Source organism: Mytilus californianus, unplaced genomic scaffold, assembly GCF_021869535.1.
Source record: "Mytilus californianus isolate M0D057914Y unplaced genomic scaffold, xbMytCali1.0.p SCAF_6, whole genome shotgun sequence".
NCBI classification, from domain to species: Eukaryota; Metazoa; Mollusca; class Bivalvia; order Mytilida; family Mytilidae; genus Mytilus; species Mytilus californianus.
This window is the reverse complement of record NW_026262712.1, coordinates 64,814,506-64,837,063: the sequence shown is the minus strand read 5'-3', so window position 1 is coordinate 64,837,063 and position 22,558 is coordinate 64,814,506. Positions and strand designations below refer to the sequence as shown.

The 22,558-nt window shown below is 31.6% G+C and overlaps 1 protein-coding gene across 1 annotated transcript; it reads left to right on the top strand.

The window, feature by feature from the left end:
- The first annotated feature begins 17,705 nt into the window (after positions 1–17,705).
- On the top strand, positions 17,706–22,211 carry LOC127706575 (52 kDa repressor of the inhibitor of the protein kinase-like). Its single transcript, XM_052211231.1, has 6 exons — positions 17,706–19,145; positions 19,431–19,574; positions 19,746–19,903; positions 20,041–20,371; positions 20,665–21,141; positions 22,180–22,211. Exons 1-6 carry the CDS (start codon positions 19,061–19,063, stop codon positions 22,209–22,211), a joined length of 1,227 nt encoding a protein of 408 aa, XP_052067191.1. The 5' UTR covers positions 17,706–19,060.
- Positions 22,212–22,558: the final 347 nt, after the last annotated feature.

The following is a 22,558-nucleotide window of genomic DNA, read 5'->3' as shown; positions in this document are numbered from 1 at the left end:
TCCTGTGAAATGTTTTCTTAAAATTACAGTAAAATAAACAATGATTTTCATTTATGTCAGTATTATAAAGAATTTTATAATAGATTTATTATAAGGTTTTGCAGAAAGAAAAATATATTGGAGAGGCTTTTCTAAATGTTAAAATTGAGAATGGAAATGGGGAATATGTCAAAGAGACAACATTTGGTTAACCATTTCATATAAATGAACTGATTTTACATGTCTTACACTTTTGATACCTTAAAATAGAAAAGAAAGATTCTCTAACTGGGCAGAAACATTTTTATACAATTCAAAGTGGGCATCAGCCTTTTTCAACATACATAACTGAACATTACTGTCCCATTCATTACAGAAATATTACACGGTCCCTAAATGCTTAAAGTGTTTGATTTTGTTTTGCGAGTACACATCAATTCGTGCACTTTTTTGTTTTACAAAAATAATCATATTCTAATTAGATTAATCTTTTTTAAAAGGGTATAACTGAAAAGGTTTTCTTAAAATTAGCATATTAGAGTCGTCATTGTTTGCATTTCCAAAACAAATATTATCATGATCATGATATAAAATATGAAAAAAAGCACAAATACATACCTTAGTTCATATTTCATCGATTTTACTTATAACATTCCCTATACCTTGTATATGACATTTCCATGGTCACAAAAACGCCTTCCTATTTTATAGCCGGTGACAATAACAAAACGGATAATACATGTTGAGGTTACATTGAAATTGATCAAACGTTCATTCGATGTACAAGTTTTGACACTTTTTTTTTGTTGTTTTGTATAAAAAATTGATTTTTTTGGTGTATATAGAGTGAAAAACGAAATACATACGAATCAAAACGAAACGAAACGGAGTCAACAAAAACAACCCCAAAACGATACGAAAAATGTTATTTGATATTTCTCTGATACCAAATTTATTATAAATATTAAACACTGAGTTCAACAGTACCTACCCTTGGTTATTCTATTGAACATAAACATGTATCTCTGTATCCCTGCACAAAAGACCCGGATGTAGCTGATCTTCTTTTCGTTCAATTACAGGAAAAAAACATAATTATTTCCAACTAAATGTAATAAAATTGAATACAAATGTAAAACAGCTGACAACCCTACAGTATACAAAACATAGATATTTAGTTGCCATCGTACTTCTTTTTGACTTGCCTGCGTCAAAAGTAAACTTTATATTTGCATAATCACATTTCGAAAATAATTTAGAAATTAATAAAAGGGTATAGGTAATGCAAGGTAAGATTGCCAATAAGACAACAGTAAAACTCTTCACCGGAGGCCAAATGACGTAAAAGTTAGCCACTATAGGTCACAATGAACAACACCCATACCACACAGCAAGCTATTAAAGGCCCCGAAATGATAAATGTTAAACAATTCAAACGAGAAAAATAACGGTCTGATTTATGCACAAAACGATAAAGGAAAAAACAAAATTGATACACAGCAACAAACAGCAACAAACAGCAACAAACGACAACCACTGAATTACAGGCTCCTGACTCGAGACTGGCACATACAGAATACGCCCATTTCTAGGACAAAACAAAGTTCGAGTGCTCGCAAAGCGGTTTGTCTTCGAACCGGTCGATAAAGCATTCGACAATGTGGTAGTACCGTAGTGGTATGACGTGAATACTACACGGAAGTTCGGAACAATGAACTTATTAATTCTTTGAAATTCAAGATCGTGCGCTTCACAGAGATTCAAAGAGTAAATATTAATCATGAATGTCACTTCCACTTCTCAGTTTAAGGCCTTTTCTGAATATTTGAAGGTCCCTACTATGTAGTGGCTACTTATACTACACAGAAACACCTTCAAATATCGTTTCGTCTCGGCTTCTAGAAAGTGTTCTAATATTTTTTAATTTTTTTTTACAAAAAATAGATAGTTAGAATAAAACAATTTAAAAACAACATCATTCTCAATATCTGTAAAAACAAACTCAAACTTGATATAGTTATCCAAGACATAGGCAATCACAAGCCATTGGCAAAGTCGCCAAACAAGAAAAGTTTCAAGTGATTGTACCATTCATTTTCTATAGAACTAGACAACTAGTATTTTCAAGCATAAAAGTTCTGAAAGGTTATCTTAATGGTGCCTTTATGACACAATTTATGACAAACCTCGTCTAAAAGTAAGCCGCTCTAAAATAAAACAATACAATAAATGCCTACTGGACCATGGATTCGAATCCTTGTCAAACCTACTCCTAACAGTGTTAAGCGAATAATCAACGAACTCCAGGATATTTCTTATCTTGAGGCAACAACCCGCCAAGGTGAAAATAGCACAAACTCAAACAACTCTGGAGACTAGAATACAGAATCTCTTCAACTTTTCAGAAACTTTAATAAACTCACTTTTTATTTGTTTTGAGTTATTTCATATTCCTTAATATGTACCATATGTGTTTATCAAAAGTGTGTCGCCATTCCCAAAGGGAGTTCTCATAATGTCTGAAAAAAATTCCTATCGCCTAATTGTAATTAACGAACGTTATCACATTCTATCACACAGATTAATGAATAAGGTCAATTATAGATTTCCCTTTCTTTGAAAAAAGTACACTTATTTACTCATATTATAAAGTCATAGTTCATCTGGTTTCAGTAGAGCCCCTGCGCATGTCCAGTTGACAGATTGATCGAATACGGTATGGTTCGCATCTAATCTAGTTAATATAAGAATAGGAAGATTTTGTATAATTACAAACGAAACAACTCTCTACCAGAGACCAAATCACATAAAAGTTAACAACTATATGTCACCGCACGCCCTTTAACAATGAGAAAAACTCATACCGCGCAGTCAGCTATCAAAGGTCCCAAAATGACATATTAAAAACAATTCAAACTAGAAAACTAACGACTATTTTATATACAAACCAATAAACGAAAAATAAATATGATATATAGCAACACACAACAACCACTGAAATACAGGCTCCTGACTTGGGACAGACACATACAGAGTGTGGCGGGATTAAATGATGCTTTACAGGTTTTTTTGTATAGTTGAGGTAACCAAAACATATTAGTTATAGGGACCTTCAAATGTTCAGAAGAGACCTTAAGCTGTGATGTAATTATGATAAGTTTGTGATTGTTTACTATATGACTCTCGAGCGCTCTGTAGAGCGCACGGACCTGAATGTAGAAGAATCTATAATTTCATTCATAAGAACTTTCGTGTAGTATTTCCGTCATACCACCTCCACATTCTTAATTGCTTTGTCGGCCAGAACAAACACAAACCACTTTGCGAGTACTTGAATTTTGTTTCTTATTCTAGAAATAGGCGTATTATGTACTCTTTTTGTATTTATAAATTATTTTCAAAATGTGATTCGAATATTCACAACATTTATTAAAATATAAAGAATCAGATTTTTTAAAAGATTTTCCCGTTTACGCCATTTTTTACAATACGATGAAACAGTGTCTTTTATGACCTGAAGACACTGTTTTCCAATCTATTTTAAATGGATGTCGATATTTTGGTTCTTTTTTGAAAAGGTGTTTTACCTCCCGGTCTTGAACGATATTGAGGTCCCCCGTAAAATTTAACATGGCCAAAGGGATCATATCCACAATTTGACGGTTCACCGTCTCAAGTTAGAGGAGTATTATATTTTCTACACTGACTTCTGATGTTACTGGCGTATAATTAAAATAATAAACTTCTGCTGTTTTTTGTATGTGTATGAAATAATAGGTGGTTATGTGTATTCAAACTAGGGAGGTATAAAGTTTTGAGTGGTAGAGTCATTTGATATACATTGATTGATAATTAACATATTAAAATATAATGCATTTAAAATTATGATATATATGATAACAATGAAATTATGCTTAAGCTTACATATTTAGACAGTTGTGAGAAATGAAATTTTGGTTGAATTTATCATGATTTAATTGGTTTCATGCCATCCAAACCAACTTTCTTGAATATTGTTTTTTGCTTTGGTTTGAAGTATTGTCTTTTCAAAAAGTTAGATAAAAAAAGGAGACCCCTAAAACTTTATTAAAATTAGGTAAAGTATTTTTTACCGTTCCAATGCTTCGCATGCTGTAGTTTGTTTGTTTTATTTTCTAATGGTGTGAAGATATCATAACTGAAAATTAATTCCTTATATAAGTAAACATGAAAAAACCCATTCAGAATGGTATGTATGAAGGTGATAAACAAGCGATAAAAATGAAATAAATTGTAATCAGGTCTGTAATAATGAATTTGTATTGCAAACTATTAAGCATTATTTGAATTTGTTTATCATAAATAAAATTCGTTCATGTACATTCTCCATATGTGCACTTTAAAACTTTAAACTTCACTTCAATCTACTAAGCGACGTAGGAGGAGAATTAGCCATTACAAAGTAATTTTAGATTAACGGATTGAAAGACAATAGGCGAAGTGAAATTTCTTGATTCAGGTGATTTAGGATAACCCCCCCCCCCTCCCCCCCCCCCACACACACACACTGTTTGTTTACCTAAAACCGGTGGTGATCACAGTTGCTCAGGAACGTTATTCAATCTTACACAATAATAAATTTTTAATAGTTTTATAAAAAAAATAAAAATAGTATGTAATATTGAACTAACATAAAAAATAGCAGGATTCGTGATTGAAAATCGCGTGATGCAAACAGCATTCCTTCGAATATTGAACGAGAATACACTTCTTAACATGACTTCCACTTCGACATCGGAAATCCATATTTTACGCTATATTCCTAAAAGCATGTATATTACTCCTTCTCAAAAAAGGTAAAATATTTATTTCCTGATATTAACCACAATTAATGTGTTTTCTAAACTAAGAAAAGCAAAACGATTCCTATTTGCAGATGGTGTTATTAGGGCAAATGCAAAAGCTTTATTAAAAGACTGATTCTTGGCCAATATTCTTTTATTTGCAGTTGAAAATTATGAATTAAAATCTCTTGACATAAAAACGATAAATTTATTTTTTATTGACATATAGATATTGATACCTCAGGAACATTCGTTTCTTTAAATATAACAATAACATAACAAAACATGTTAACGTACCTCTATCTAACACATTAATTGTAAAATCGTGTGACTATGCCTTCAATGCAAAAGCCTAACTGATAGTTAACATGCTGATTCCTGTATAATTTCTATTTAATCATTAAGCAGAGTTGTACTTGCGGATGTTAAACTCCAGCTGGGACATACTGCGTATTTCTGTTTAATAACGTGATGAAAAATGAACAAATAATCAATTAAAAGTCTTTATAAATTTGTTTCATTTGTTTTTAATCAAAATAATTTGAAAGGAAATATTTTTTTCTGAATAGAAGTTTCATTTTCAAAGCTTAGGAATATATATTCACTTTGTATTATAATCATAGCCATAATAAACCAGTCTATTGGGTTTGGATGATTTAAAATCTCAACAAAGATCAGAAAAAACGGAAATATATATAAAAGAATTATACTTTACGTTTCTCCATGAAACCATACACTTTACGATTTTCTACAGTCCTATCCAAATAATCCAGTGAGTTATGCATTTTTTTATAATATTTTTTTTTGTTACGCTAAAAACCTTTGATACTAAAAACGTTAATCGTTAAAGAGAGACGAAAGATACCAGAGAGACATTCAAACTCATAAGTCGAAAATAAACTAACAACGCCATGACTAAAAAATGAAAAGACAAACAATAGTACACAAAACACAACATAAAAAACTAAAGACTAAGCAACATGAAACTCCACCAAAAACTGGGGTGATCTCAGGTGCTCCGGCAGGGTAAAATGTGTATATATCACTTTAACATTATCATGTTTGGCATGGGTAGCAGCCTTTTTTTTGTCTGGTCAAGAGTCAGTCTACAATTGGCACATGGAAATAACACCTGATAATAATAGAATCAAATCTGCATTTTGCACATACATTTTTGATACTTTAGGTCTTAGGGGAAAATATAAATTTCACATGTGTAATATTTTTTTGCATGCACTTGAAATTTACAATATAAATATAAATCTAAAATCTCGTTTGTTCATATTATTTAAAAAAAAACCGAAAAGTTATTAAAATTATGTTATACATGTTGTGTACAAGTTATCATTTTGTACAGACTATAATTTTTCCAAATAATTGTACTAATTATAATTTTTATTTTGACCTTGTACAAAATGTGGTTGTACAAATTACAATTTGTACAAAATCTGACTAAAATGTAAAATCACAAAAATACAGAACTCCGAGGAAAATTCAAAACGGACAGTCCCTAACCAAATGGCAAAATCAAAAGCTCAAACACATCAAACGAATGGATAACAACTGTCAAATTCCTGACTTGGTACAGGGATTTCTTATGTGGAAAGTGTTGGATTAAACCTGGTTTTATAGCTAGCTAAACCTTTCACTTGAATGACAGTCGCATAAAAATTCCATTATATTGAAAATGATGTGTGAACAAAACAAACAGACATAATGGGTAAAAATGTCAAAAATGGGGAACAACAGTCAACATTGTATCATAATCTTAATCACAAAAAAATAACAAAAAAAAAAACAACAAATATGTCACAAAGAAACTTTCACTTATAACTTGTACAATAATTTATAGTATGGATTTCGTTGGACGGAAATTGCACAGTACTTATATTTGACGACCAGGCAAACAAGACAGTGCAGATGATATGCTTTCGAATGTCATATCATGTACCAAGATTATGTATAAGTTGTGTACAAGTTATTTTGTACAAAACAATTGCACAAATTATAATTTGTATTTTGACTTTAAATAAATTGTAATTTGTACAAAAAGTGCTTGTACAAATAGTATGAATTAATGCAAAATTCATATAATAAATTATTGTACAAGTTATAAGTGAATTTTAGTCAAATTTTGTACAAATTGTAATTTGTACAAGCACTTTTTGTACAAATTACAATTTGTTTTTTGATATATATCACATTTCCCCATGAATTTCAGTGAAAATGAGTAAAATAAGTGAAAAACTGAAATATTTGTCTGTAATGCAATTGGTTATCATAATAAAACCAAATAACGTATTTATTTAACTGTTAATGAAGATTTTGACGTCATCAAATTACTGCAATCGCGCTTCTCGCTGTTCAAACAGCCGATCAGAACAACTCATACAGTTGCCCATTATTCCACCATGTGCAGAAAGAATACTTTTTAGCTACTTTAAAATATGCAAAAATGTTAAAAGGAAATAATACACACGAGATTCAATTTTAGAAGAATTTAGGTAGCAAAACTCGATACTTCAATAAGCATTTTATTTGCCAGCGTAAAAAAACCCTTCCGTCTTCTTGTTATTTGTTTGTAATATCATGATTAACATTAAAAGAAATAATTAAAAAAAACTTAGTACAATCATACAGTAAGCTATTCATAAAAACCCAATCGATAAATCATAAATAGATAATAACATAGTAAGAAAATTAATTAATTAAAAGTTGAATTTCAAATATATATCTTACAAAAACGTGAAAATTTGTTTTCTTGGTTGCTTCAGCTGCATTGTTCATTGACGAAGGAAGTAAAAACTCATACTAGACATTGAAAATGTTGTTTGAGCTGTCCAAAGTAGGAAACCCTATCAACCTACGCAATTTTCTTGTAAGAAATCGGCAGGTTGCAGTTAAATTAACCTACAGCCTATTTTTAAATTTTGATTTTAAAATCTAACAATTCGCAATAATACTAGTTAAAATTGGACTTCCCAAATAGTTCATATATTAGTATAGAAAAAAATGCTGTGTAGGTGTCACACTTACGATTCAACCAATCAGCACGAAGAACGTTTGGTAAATGTAGGCATCCTCTGACAAAACATAGCACTTTTTATACTGCTGTTTACTACAGCTACACGTAACCAAATGAATTTGAATAATTAAAAGTGTGAGATAAACATGTATTTGGACCATTTTTTTCCAAATTTACTTGGCCATGATTTTGCATTAAAAATTTATGATAGATGTTGTACATAATACTTTATTCTCGTTTAAGGGTTTCAGAAAACAAGAATGCTGTTTAAGTAGAGAATATGTCATGCATTGATTGAAGATTTGGCACATTAGAAAATAATACATTTATAATTAGCATATATATACATATAGACATGATTACAATGAAATTATCAAAATACTTAGACAGTTGTGAGAAATTAAAATTGTGGTTGAACTTATCATGTTTTTTTTCTAATTGGTTTCATGTCTTACAAAACAAACTTATGTTTGTTGATATTTTTGTTTGCATTGTTGTGAAGTATTGTCTTTTCCAAAAATAAGAATAAAAGGAGAAGGCTTAAAACTTTATCCAAAAAATAAGTACAATAATTTTATTTTGAATTGCAATGCTTTGCATGCTATAATTTGTTCGTTTTGTTTTCTAATGGTGTGAAGATCTCATAACTGCAATTAGTTTCTGATATTATTTTACATTAAAAAAAAGAAACATACAGAAAAGTATATATAAATGTGATATAAAAGCGTCAAAAGTTAGACAACACCAGTCAGGTCTGGAATGGTGAATTTTAATTGCTATCTGTTTAACTCTATTTGAATTTGTTTATCATGAATGTAATCCTTCAATGTACATTCTCCATATGTACACTTTAAAACTTCGAACTTCACAAACACACATACACTCGTACACATCGATATCTGAGTTTTGTTGTTATTTCATTAATTCACTTAGCTTTGAACAAGCTAGTTATCTTTTCTTTGTTGACGAGAGGAAGCAGATGACAAGGACGCAGTTTCATACCACAGAAACACAGAAAACACCAGGACCAAAGCAAAAAACACTACATCGAAATGTCGAACACGTATTTGTCTACCTAAAACTGGTGGTGATCGCAGTTACTCAGGAAATGTGTTCTATCTTCCACAATAATAATTTTTCGTCATGTTTAATAATATGATAACAAAAAAAGATCAACCATCAGTCAGTACGGAAAATTAAGTGCTGTGTGAATAAAAGGAGATGTGAGGTATACGTCAATGAGACAGCAACCCAACTACAGAAATAACCGAAAGACATGTAGAGGAAGACGTTTAGTCCTTAACAATAGACAGGTGTCCCAACAATATGTTTTATAAGTGCTACCACATCTATATATTTTTTCCATCCAGCAGTGTACACGGATAGCGAAGTGTGTAATACAGGGAGAATCAGATGTGGGTAATACTTCAATGGAACAGTAGCCCAACGACAGAAATAACAAATTTAAACATCTTGAAGCATACAGATTGTCTTCGACAAATAGAAAGGCGACCATACGATATGTCTCGCTCTTAACTGTCTCGATTCCATGAAAGATATATACAAATTCAACAGAACCAATCACAGATCTGCTATGAACACTCAATTCTATAAATAAAGGGGGAGCATTACGATATGACATACGACCACTAAAACGAAAATGTAACGAGGTTTAATAAAAGTTTTTTTTATATCTCAACCATCCCCCTTTTATCTTAAAACGTTAATGGGAGAGAAAATGGAATAGTTATATCTAGGAATTTATCCAGTCGCCTCAGCGGGTTTCACTCAGTCCCATCGAGGGCTAAGTTCCCAGCAGCGATTGACTCGTTGTTTAAATTTTTTGGGGACTTTTTAATTTTAATCTGTGCAGATCACAACTTCAATCATGGAGAAAAATGCCAAAAAAACCTACAAACTTATATACATAAACCTAAAGATCATAAACGACACTTTCTGAAAATTAAATATAATAACAAAAGTATTGATTTCATCAATTTATCGAGTATATTAAATGACTCTACCATTCAAAACTTTATACCTCACTGTTTTGATAACACAGAACCACCTATTATTTCTTTATACATACAAAAAACAGCAGAAGTTTATTTCTAATTATACGTCAATGTAGAAAATAATACTCTAACTTGAAACTATGAATCGTCGTATTTTAGATATGATCCCTATGGCCATGTTATTACGGGAGACTTCAATATCGTTCAAGACCGAAAGACTAAAAACTTTTTGAAAAAAGGACCAAAATATCGTCCCCATCTAAAATAGATTGGAAATAAAGGCAATATATAGTATTATACCGCTGTTCAATAGTTATAAATCGATTTAACTGAAACAAATCCTGGTTACAAACCAAAACTGCTGGGAAACACATCAACTATAAGAGGAAACAAAACGAAACAACAGAAACACTGAACTGCTACAAAAACAAACGCCAACAAGAAAAAATAGTGGGTTGAACCTGGTTTTATGGCTAGCCAAACCACCCTCTTATATGGCAATGTTAAAAATATCGCTAAAATGACAACATTACTTGACAGGAATACAGTACAAAAAAATGCAAAATCATTCAGGACAGAGAAATACATAAATAAATAATATAATAGATAGTACATTTCAACATGTAAAGCACAGAATAACAACGACCACCTAAAATTATTTTTCGACAGAACACAAATACAGCACTATAGAATAATGAACTGTGCGTCACACGAGTGTATCAACGCCACAAAAATTGACGTCACATGTAGATTTTTTAAAATACAATATAAAATTGGGATTAAGGTTGTAATGGTATTATTTGATGTATTTTCTAGCCATTACAAGAATATTAATATAGAATTGTGTTAGTAATGGTGTATTTATTTGTATTTTATAATCATGTCGGTTTTTCTTCTAAATCAAACTGTGTAAAAACAAATAAATCCTGTGCATATAGTTGCCTTAAATTAAAAAAAATATAAATGAACTAGGTGATTAATATCTTTACTTTTACATACATATAGAAAATATAAATAGAATTAAAATCACAAACGATAAGACATAAAACAACATCCAACCAGAATTACAGATTAAACATCATAACTAAATACATGAATGTTGGATGCACAAATACCGAGACACGTCTAATAGCAATGCGAATTTACACTCAGCAAAACAGTCATATTCGGGAGTAGGTCACGTTCGGTACTAGAAGACCAGACGACGTAGATGGTAAACCACAATCTAAGACGTGGTAAAAATGTCGTTATTTAGTTTAGACACAAACACATCGTATAGATCAACCAATTCATGATGGTGTCCATAAAATTTACGGAGTGTCATTTTTAATCTTTCCTCATCATAACTCTGTTGGAGCAGTTTCTGCGTCAGGAGCACACTCTTGTATATGAAGTCTGTATAGTGTGAACATGCACGGACATAACGTATCAACTGAGATATGTAAACCCCATACGATGGGGCAGACGGTATGTTACTGTTGATAAATGGAAACAGTGTCGTCAGGTCACAAAAGACGCTCTTTCATCGTATTATAAAAATTGGTGTAAACGAGAAAAATCTGATAAAAAATTTCTGGATTCTTTTTTAAAACAAATTTATGAATGTTGTGGATATTAGAATATCACATTTTGAAAATAATTCAGAAATAAATAAAAGAGTACATAATACGTCTATTTCTAGAATAAGAAAATAACTTCAAGCACTCGCAAAGTGAGTTGTGTTTGTATCGGCCGACAACGCAGCCATTAATGTTGTGGTGGAATGCCGTAAGTACTCGGACGCTTTTAAGAATGCAAGTTTAGTAAAATATCGTTTCATCTCGGCCTGTAGTAAATGTTCTGCGACTAATCTTTCAGTGCTTTTAACTAGTTCATTAACTACTATCAAAGAACGTCTCATTAACCTTTGTGATAAAATATATGAAAATAGTGGAATTATCTTTTTTTGGAGTGTAAAAGTCTTTGGATGTTTTAGATAACTTACGTGCTTTTAATAGTCCTTTTGATTCTGTTGACAGTTTTGACTTTTCAACTCTTTACACTACACTTCCACACAATCTTATCAAACTAAAGTTTTCCTATTTAATCAAATGGTGATTTGGTTAATCTGAATTGAAATATATTTGCTGCAACTCATTTGAAGCGTTCTTCTCTAATGCGAAAAGTATTTAAATATGCTAGATATACTTATTGGAGGTGTGATGAGATGATTGAAGCTGTTAATTTTCTCCTTGATAATATTTATGTACGTTTCGGCAATAAAGTTTATCGACAGGTTGTAGGTATTCCTATGGGCACCAATTGCGCACCTTTAATAGCAGACTTGTTCTTGTACTGTTATGAATCATTGTTTATGACCAAACTCAGTAAAGACCCGTCTAAATTGCATTTAATTGATAAATTCAACAACACTTACCGTTATCTTGATGACATTCATGGCTCGACAAGCTGTCGATACCTGTATCTTGGCATTGTACAAGGTCGTGTTTTCTCTGACTGTTTATGACGTCTTTACACTAAATCCAATGGATGTTGGATGTGTACTGATTGATATTTTAGTCTAAGATTTTTTTCATTAGTTGTTATTGGCTTTGGTCTAGCTGTCTGTAACTGCGATTACTTTCAGATCTGTACTTAGTGTCTTGTGGATGCATAAGTTCCGTCCACGTCCACTCTGTGTTTTTGTTAGATGTATTTCTATTTGTATCCATCTGGTGAGCTAATAGATATGGTATGAGTGCCAATGAGACAACTCTCCATCCAAGTCACAAGCCTTTTTCAACTGATTTTTATAGTGTACTGTTACACTACTGTCCCAGGTTAGGGGGAGGTTTTGGCGACAACAAACTTGTTTAACCCCGCCACATTCTGTATGTGCCTGTCTTAAGCCAGAAGCCTGTAATTCAGTAGTTGTCGTTTGAAGCTGTGTAACATATTTGTTTTTCATCCATTATTTTGTACATAAATTAGGCTGTAAGTTTTCTCGATTGAATTGTTTTACATTTGTCATTTCGGGGCCTTTTATAGCTGACTATGCGGTATGGGTATTGCTCAGTGTTGAAGGCAGTACGGTGAAGTGTTAAAGTGAGCATACAGCATGGTATGAAGGAATTATTTCGATTCTAATAGGACAAATACGGCATTATTATAGATCGAAGCGTACTGTTGGCTATTCCCATTTTCTCCTCATGAATTATGTATATTTCATTTTCTTATTTAATAAGTTTAAAACTAGTAGCCGGGTATATATATATATATGATGTTGTAATAAAATATCTAATAAAATTTTATGTAAGCAGCTAAACTATATATATTTTATTAAGATAAAAATGGATGTCAAACATTAAACTGGTACATATTTTCTATTCATTTGTATTATTTAAGATGACCATTATATGTTAGGACATGTAAGTATTCGGTACACAGGATAAATCTGAAACTTCTTCACACAGTATGGAATGTTCATATATAGATATAAGAAGATGTGGTATGAGTGCCAATGCAACAACTCTCAATCCAAGTAAGGATTGACATGTTTTTCTCCAGTTCAATGTATAAAAAGTAAACAATTATAGGTCAAAGTATGGCCTTTAACACGGAGCCTTGGCTCACACCGAACAGCAAGCTATAAAGGGCCCCAAAACTGACTAGTGTAAAAACCATTCAAACAGGAATCTATATAAAAAAACGAGAAACGAGAAACACTTATGAACCACATCAACAAACGACAACCACTGAACAGGTTCCTGACTTCGGACAGATGCAAACAAATGCAGCGGGTTTAAACGTTTTAACAGGCGCCAACCTTCACCCTAACCTGAAGTAGTAGTGTAACATTACATTATAGAAAGACACACTATAAAATATCAATTAAAATGGCTTAACTCAATCAAAAAGACATATTTACAAAAACAAGTAAACATACACTGAACGAATAAATTTTATCTATGACACAATATAAATACAATATTAATAAAACAAAAGGGGGGAGATGTAAAACAATATCAGAAAGACAACTATAACCTTTTTGACAAAATGGCGTTAAATAAAATAACGTGCACAGGTAAATATAATAATTTTGTTGTAAGGAGTACATGAAGTACGAAAATATTTTTTTACAAAATAAATATAAATAAATAAATAACCGGCGTAAATAAGAGACCGTAAACGGAGGAAACAGATATCCGCAAAATAATTGTAATAATGCAAGTGTATATAACTCTAACAAAGAATGCAACACAATTTCGTCAAGTCAATCCCTTGGTTCATTTGAGGAATAACACATAAGAATAAACCTATATATAATAGTTCTACTATATATGACAGTTGCTAATAACTAGATAGTGCAATACAAAATTTGTTAATGTTAAAAAGAAATTAAAAAAAAGAATGTTCATATGAAGACTGATAAGAAATTCAAGAAGATCTGACTTGTAGTTCTTGAGAAAATTGAGACGGAATTTCATGGGACGGACGGACGGACGGACAGACAGAGGTAGAACAGTATACCCTCTATATAGTAGCTGGGATTTAATAACTCAACAGAAGTTTACTTTCTGCACCTAGCCCCAAGCGTCATGAGAGGTATTGTCATCACCTAGAACTATAAGACATATATACATGTACCAAGTTTCTTGAAAAAAAACCAACTTCGAACATTTAAACGAAATCTTTTACTTATGGTACTGGGATGATCCTTTACTGATTTACAGTTTTTGTAGACAAAGATAGATAAGAATTGACCACCTCAAAGGAAAAATGAATAACACCTTACGAAAAGTACATACACACAGGTTCTCAGAAACTATCTCGTACATTAAAGGCATATCATGCAAATTACACCTTATGTATTCCTCTACCAATTTTTATTTTTTTCTGCTATCCGAAAATAAATTTGTGGAACACATTTTAACAGAATAATTAGGTAACAAATAGTGCCTCCTTCAAGACAGTCTCGAATGCCTCGAATGATACCTCAGGAATATTTGTTTCTTTGAATATAACAATACACATAACAAACCACGGTTCATTTGACGAATAACACCGTACGGTGACCTAAAGTTGTTAATTTCTGTCATTTGGTCTCTTGTGGAGTGTTGTCTCATTGGCAATCATACCACATCTTCTTATTTCTATGTTAACATACATCTACCTAACAAAGTAATGGTACAATCGCTTGACTATGCCTTCAATGCAAGAACCTAACTTAAAATTGTATACAACATGATAACGACTCACAACATTAAAATGCTTTTTCCTGGATATTTTCTATTTAATCATTAAACAAATGTAGTACTGAAATTTTACATGTTTTAGCAAATGTTACACTCGAGCTGTGTCATATTATGTATTTCTGTTGTGTCATATTGCGTACTTCTGTTTAATTACGTGATGAAAAGTGAACAAATAATCAATTAAACGTCTTAAATGAGTGTTATTTGTTTTCAATCAAAAGAATTCGAGAGGAAATATTATTCTGAATAATTCTCTCATTTTCAACGCTTAGAATTAAATATATTCGATTCTTATCATAATCGTAGCAATAATGTTTTTGGACGATGTCAAGAACTCAACCAAGATCGGAACAAACGAGAGAGATATATAAAAGAATACTACGCTTCTGCCCCATTAAACTATACAATTTATGATTTTCTACAGTCCTATCCAAATAATGTACTGTGAGTTATGCACTTTTTTTATAACATCTTTTTTTGTTACGCTAAACATTGTTGATACTTACAGTTAAACATTACGGTAGTTAAAATGCTTATGTATCACTTTAAACTTGGCATGCTTTGTGTTGGCAGCATCCTGTTTTGTTTTGTTTAGGGAAAATAGTACTATAACATTTTCCCAGCATTAGGTTGGCCTTTTGTGTACCCAAGGCAGGTGAAGGAAGTCAACTTAGGAGCGCTGTGATTGGATGTAAGGGTAAAATATATTATTTTATTGATCTATGAATAACTGCAGTGTGTATATTTACAATATAAATTTTGAAACCCATTGAAATATTTTCTAGAGAATTATTCGAAAAGACTTCCAAAATTTCATAAATTTGGTGTAAAATGACGGTGGGCATGGATAACATAAACAAGCTCCGTTGGAAGTTGGTCATGATACTATTTGGCTTCAATTTTCAAAACAGAATAATAAAGTACTAACACCACACATAACTGTTTTGTCCAGGTTTTTATTATAAAAAGTGGTAAATTTAGAAAATGTTAGTATTGTCGCCTATGGCAGAATAAATAGTACCGTTTTCCCTTTAGAGTCAGTCTACAATTGGCATATGGAGTTAATAACTGTTTAAAAGTGTGAAATAAAAGAATCAAATCGGTATTTTGCAGATAGACTTTTGTTACCTTAAGTCTAAAGGATAAACATAAATTTCACATATGTAATTCTTTTTGCACGCACTTAAACTTTACAATATCAATACAATTTTTTTCTGTTTATATCATTTAAATGCATTTTAAGTGCTTGCACGGAAAAAACGTGAAATAAGACATAATTTCACGTTGAACGTGAAATAATTTCTGTCATGAATGTTGTACGAAAAATAAAGACTGTTGTGAACCTTTTGTGACTGAGTCACTGTCTTCTTGTATATATTAACTCTCTGTTTTACTTGTTATTCCCGATTTAGTATACACATTTATGATGTAAATGGTTTACGGCTTTTAAAAAAGTATTTCTTGACAATCCCTGCCAAGTATTTGAATTTTATTTGAAAAATACCGAGCACGCAAAATAAGCATTTGAAAATCACGATGCACGTAAAATTAAATAAGCAGAACACGTTGAACGAGGCACCTGTCTTGCACGACTGAACGTTATATAAAAAAGTAAAAACACGTTGAACGTGAAATAAAAAACGGCGATCACGTTGCACGAAGATAACCCTTTACCACCCTCTGCAATTGTTTATCACAATAAAACCAAATAACATATTTATTTAAGTGCTAAGGAAGTATTTGACGTCATCAAAATACTGCAATCGCGCTTCTCGCTGTTTAAACAGACAATCAGAGCAACTCGCACAGTTGCCCATTATTCCACCATGTGCAGAAAGAATACTTTTTAGCTGTTCTACGTTAAAACAATTTGATTGTAGAAGAAATATAAATCTCAAAAATGTAAAAAATGTTAAAAAAAAACAATACACACGAGATTTAATTTTAAAAGAATTAAGGTAGCAAGGCTATTCCTAAAAAGCTCAATCGATAAATCATAAATAGATAATAACATAGTAAGAAAATTGATTAATTAAAAGTTGAATTTCAAATGCTTATCTTAGTACACAAACGTTGAAAATTTGTTTTCTTGGTTGCTTCAGCTGCATCGTTCATTGACGAAGGAAGTAAAAACTTATACTAGACATTGAAAATGATGTTTGCGCTGTCCAAAGTAAGAAACCATATCAAACTATGCAATTTTCTTGTAAGAAATCGGCATGTTGCAGTTAAATTAACTTACAGACTATTTTTGAATTTTGATTTTAAAATCTAACAATTCGCAATAATACTAGTTAAAATTGGACTTCCTAAATAGTTGAAATATTAGTATTATAAAGAAAAAATACTGTGTAGGTGTGTAGTTAAAATTGGACTTCCTAAATAGTTGAAATATTAGTATTATAAAGAAAAAAATACTGTGTAGGTGTCACACTTACGATTCAACTAATCAGCATCCAGAACGTTTGGTAAATGTAGGCATCCTCTGACAAAACATAGCACTATTGATACTGCTGTTTACTACAGCTACACGTAACCAAATGAATTTGAATAATTGCAAGTGTGAGATAACATACATGTATTTGGACCATTTTTTCAAATTTACTTGGCCATGAATTATGAAGAGACAGATATCCATCCAGAGTTTTTTTGGGAGTTCCTCGAAACGACAGAAAAGTGATGAAACTCGAACCACAAGAAATGAAGACTTTACAAATGCAGAATCAGCCGTAAATGATAGGTAAATGAATATTTTCACTTTCTCTTGTAATCATTTCGTTTTCATTTTTTACCCTTTAAGAGAACGAAAGAACGTACAAAATAATTGGTTAAATCGAAATTCACCGTATCATTGAGGGTCTGGATGGGGTTAACAGAATAGAGATATAGAAAAATGAAAAAAAAAAATATATGAAAAATGTGTGAAAAAAAATAATTGTACAGAATAATAAGGTGCAAAAGTATAAAGAATAACTGTGGAAGATAACATAATTAGGTCATACAATACTGATTAAAAAAATGAAGGATACACGGAATAAAAAAAATATAATTGCAGAAGAAAAATTGATAGTTAATTTATTTTATATAAATTACTTGTCAAGATCATATAATAAACTGTAATAATATATTTATTCATGTGTCGAAAATATTTTCAAATTTTCTTTCAGTCAAAAAGCTGTTGAACAATCAGAGTCCCACACCAGGTCCCAGGGTCAAACTCCAAATGATATAACTTCTTGGTTTGGTAGAACTTTAAATGATGATGAGAAATACACAATCTACACAAAAGGTGTGTCAATTCCTGATACTTTCAAGTTCCCTTCTACAAAAATAGCTGATAAAAACAGATGCTTTCGGAGAGAATGGATCTCCAAGTATCCAGGCTTAGTTTATAGCATAGAGGAGGATGGAGCATACTGTCTTCATTGTGTTTTATTTGAGAAGGAACCTGAAAAAAGAGGCAAACTTGTCAATGCCCCTTTCAAAAACTGGAAAAAGGCATTGGAAGTATTTGATGAACATTTTTGGGGGAAAAGTACCAAAAGTTTAAAACGAGGTGGTACAGGTTATCAGAGACACATGCAGTGTGTAACAAAAGGTGAAATGTTTGTTCAGCAGGTCAATCAACAGACTAATGTACACATGACCATGAATCATGGTTTAGAGAGCCGCAAGGAGAAAAATTTGATGGTTTTGGAATCAATTGTAAAGACCGTCCTTATTTGTGGAAGACAGAACTTTGCTCTTCGAGGCCACAGAGATGATGCAAAGCACATTGTAAATGGAAATACTGCAAATATTGGAAATTTTTAAGCACTTTTGGACTTCAGAATAGATGCTGGTGATAAATTTCTTGTAGAACATTTCAAAACAGCCCCCAAAAATGCTACATACAGGTCAAAGACTGTTCAAAATGAAATTATTGACATTATAGGAAATATCATTAGGTCAAAAATAATCAAAGACATAACAGACAGTGGAGGGATGTTTTCTGTATCTGCAGATGAAGCTAGAGATGTATCCAACACTGAACAGTTAGCCGTGTGTCTACGTTTTGTTGATTTGGCAGGTAATAACTAATATATCAACTAATAAACTGGGCAACTTATTAGAAATTTAAAAAATATATATTGATTAATCATTTATAATCTATTGTTTCAAACTTAACAAAAAAAAGGCATATGTACAGCTGTACATGCATGTATTATCTGCAACTATATTTAAGCAGTTAATCCAACTGCTATTAAAGTATCTGTTTTAACATGTAAACTATATGCATGTGCATGTATAAGATATATAATAACAGTGAAAAAAAATAATTAAATAATTTTGAATTAAATTTCTATTTTAAAAGGTGTCATTAGAGAAGAGTTTGTTGACTTCATAGAAGTGAGCGATGATACAAGTGGAGAGAGACTATCCAATGAGCTACTGAAGCTGCTTCCAGAAATGGGACTAGATTTAAATCTGATGAGGAGCCAATGTTATGACGGCGCAGGTAAACCTCGTTTAATATACCCCAGTGTGTAAACAGTCGAATTTGTTTAATGATGAATATACTGTAAGAATAGTTTTGTTACAATTTTGACATGCTCTCTAATTCTTTGCACCTGTCATTGTATGTTTTAAATGATGTGTGCACATTCACATATATATACTTTTTCTCCAGGTAATATGACTGGACATTTGAAAGGAGTTGGTCCCAGAATTCAAAGGATATACCCAAAGGCATTACACTTTTGGTGTACAGCTCACCAGCTAAACAGATGTATAGTTGCTGCTGCTAACATTCCATGTGTCAGGAATATGATGGGAACTGCAGATAAGGTATACAATTAATGCATTTCTATTCATTTCTCATATGATAATACTATAAAAAAAATTGCCATAAACCAGTTATTAAATGTGTATCATATGTATTGCTTGATTATTTTGATCAACCTATAAGTCTTTATCTTTGACAGGTAGTCAAGTTCTTTAATTGGTCTCCTAAAAGGCAATCATTCCTAGAGGATCAGCTTCAAAATTACAGAAATGAAACAAAAAGAATGAAATTGAAGGAGTTATGTAGAACAAGATGGGTAGAAAGACATGATGCCTTTGAGATGTTTTGGGATTTCCTTCCAGCAATAATAGAAACCATGGAAAAGATCAAATCAGTGGACAAAAGCCCGGTTGCAATAAGTGACACACAAAGCCTAGAAAACAACATTACATCCTTTCAATTTCTAGTCTCCCTGCTTGTGACAATGAGATGTATTGGATACCTAAAACAACTTAGTACATCACTTCAAGGTACTGTCAGTAACTGTCTAAGGGATACAACTCTTATTTAATTTGATATTGTAAAGGAGCAAAAAAACAGAAACAATTTTTTTTCTTCAATTTATTTACATTACAAAAAGAACATGTTACCATCAACAACATATTGTTATTAGATTTCAAAATCATATACACAAAATTAAACCTGCTGATTGATTTGGTCAATAACCACAGGAAAAAAGGGAGATAACTCAAATACTGTATTCACAGATCTGATTTAATTAGTCACAACTTAGAGAATTAAACAAATATATTTTTTTCTTTAGGTAGAGCTGTTGATGTTGTGAGTGCTCTTGAGTCAGTTAGCCTTGTCAAGGAAGCTTTACAGGATGTTAGAGACAATATTGGTGAATTTCATGCTAAGTGGTATTCAGAAATATTGAAGTTGGCAGATGAGTTAGATGTAACCCCATCTAAACCAAGAACATGTGGGAGGCAGACAAAGAGATCAAATGTGCCATGTGAATCAACAGAGGATTATTACAAGAAAACAATTGCTATCCCTCTGCTTGATCACATGTTAACAGAAATGAACTCAAGGTTTGGTGACCTGCAAATCAAGGCATCCATGGGACTTCAGGTAATACCTGCCATGCTTTCTCAATCCTCAACTAATGATTTTGAGTACTTTGTGGATGATTTACCATCTCCATCAACACTGGAGCAAGAAATGCATATGTGGAAGTTGAAATGGGCAAATGAGTCTGATCCACCTTCAGATATAAACACAGCATTACAAAACTGTAACTCTATTATATTTCCAAATGTGCACCAAATTTTGAAAATTTGTGGAATATTTCCAGTAACATCCTGTGAGTGTGAGAGAATTATCAGTAGACTGAGACTTGTGAAGACATACTTACGATCAACAATGTCAACAAGCAGGTTATCTTCCTTAATCATGATGTATGCCCATAGGAACATTACTGTAAATCCAAAGGAGGTGGTGATGCAGTATGCAAGGAGAAATCCTAGGAGAATAGTGCTACCAGACATTCTTGTAGATTAACTTTATTAGACATACTCTATTGTACACATGCTTATATGCCTCTTATTTCAATTAACATATATACATATCTATACAACTCTTTAAATTTTTTTCATGGTGCCCCCCCAGTCATAGAGGTTCTGGATCCGCCCCTGGTTCCAACTTAATAGTTTTATAGTTTATCTGTGTTTTATATATATTCGGGTATTTTTCATTTAGTAGTTCCGTTTATATTTCTATAGATAAATGATAAATAAATCAAACATTTTTTCTCAATAATTTAATATCTATTCAATCGATTCATTTGAAATAAACCAATAACAAATCAATGGCATTTATTCATAAAAGTGTCTTGATAATTTACCAGTTTCTGCATGATCATGATGTAAATATTGATGATAAAATTTTCTTTTATTGCAAACATGATTTATATTATTTATGAATCAAATTAAACTATATGTGACCAGCCATGAGATTTTGGGTCCAAATGAGATCCATGGTGCAAAATGAGAATGTTTTATGCAATAAGTAACTATTTGTAAGAGAAACATTACTGCAAAGCTTCAGAGTGGCTGTAGTTTTATTATAAGAAATGGTCTTTTGTAATGTTCTATTTCAATAGTGAAAAATGAAAATTGTCCCATTGTTTCTGGTATTCGATGAAAATTAAAAAAAAACCAGAATATAACAACTGTGTTTGTTTTTCCTTCTCTTCAATTGAAATGAATCACTGTCCTGTATTCCAAGTCAGTTTATGTATGTTAATAATCTATATATAAGTATCTTTTATAAGATTGTACAGGTAAAATAAAGGTAAAAATATGACTATAATTCAGAAATAAACTATAATTGTTAAAACAACAAAACACTCTATGTCAACGAAGCTGTCCTAGGACTAGGACGTGTCTTAGGATGGTCTTACGATACGTCTTAGTCCTAAGTCAGGTCAACGAAGGTCTCCTAAATAAGATATGTCCTAAATTTGTATGAAATGCATTTATATTTTTTTTTATTTATAGTCTATAATGACGTATCTATTAGTATTACGTTAACAAATTTTTTTTTTGCGTTATTTTTCTTCTTCATAAAAGATGCAACCTCCCTCCCTTTACATATTTACTGAAATTCAATAAAATATATGTCATTTAATTCTCTACATATTTCTATCAACT

Bases quoted from the DNA above. Each gene is read 5' to 3' on its own strand.
- LOC127706575 (XM_052211231.1), top strand. From the start codon at position 19,061: ATGTTTTCTGTATCTGCAGATGAAGCTAGAGATGTATCCAACACTGAA. The intron at 19,904-20,040 runs GTATACAATTAA...TATCTTTGACAG, and splicing joins TGATGGGAACTGCAGATAAG to GTAGTCAAGTTCTTTAATTG. The intron at 20,372-20,664 runs GTACTGTCAGTA...TTTTTTCTTTAG, and splicing joins ACTTAGTACATCACTTCAAG to GTAGAGCTGTTGATGTTGTG.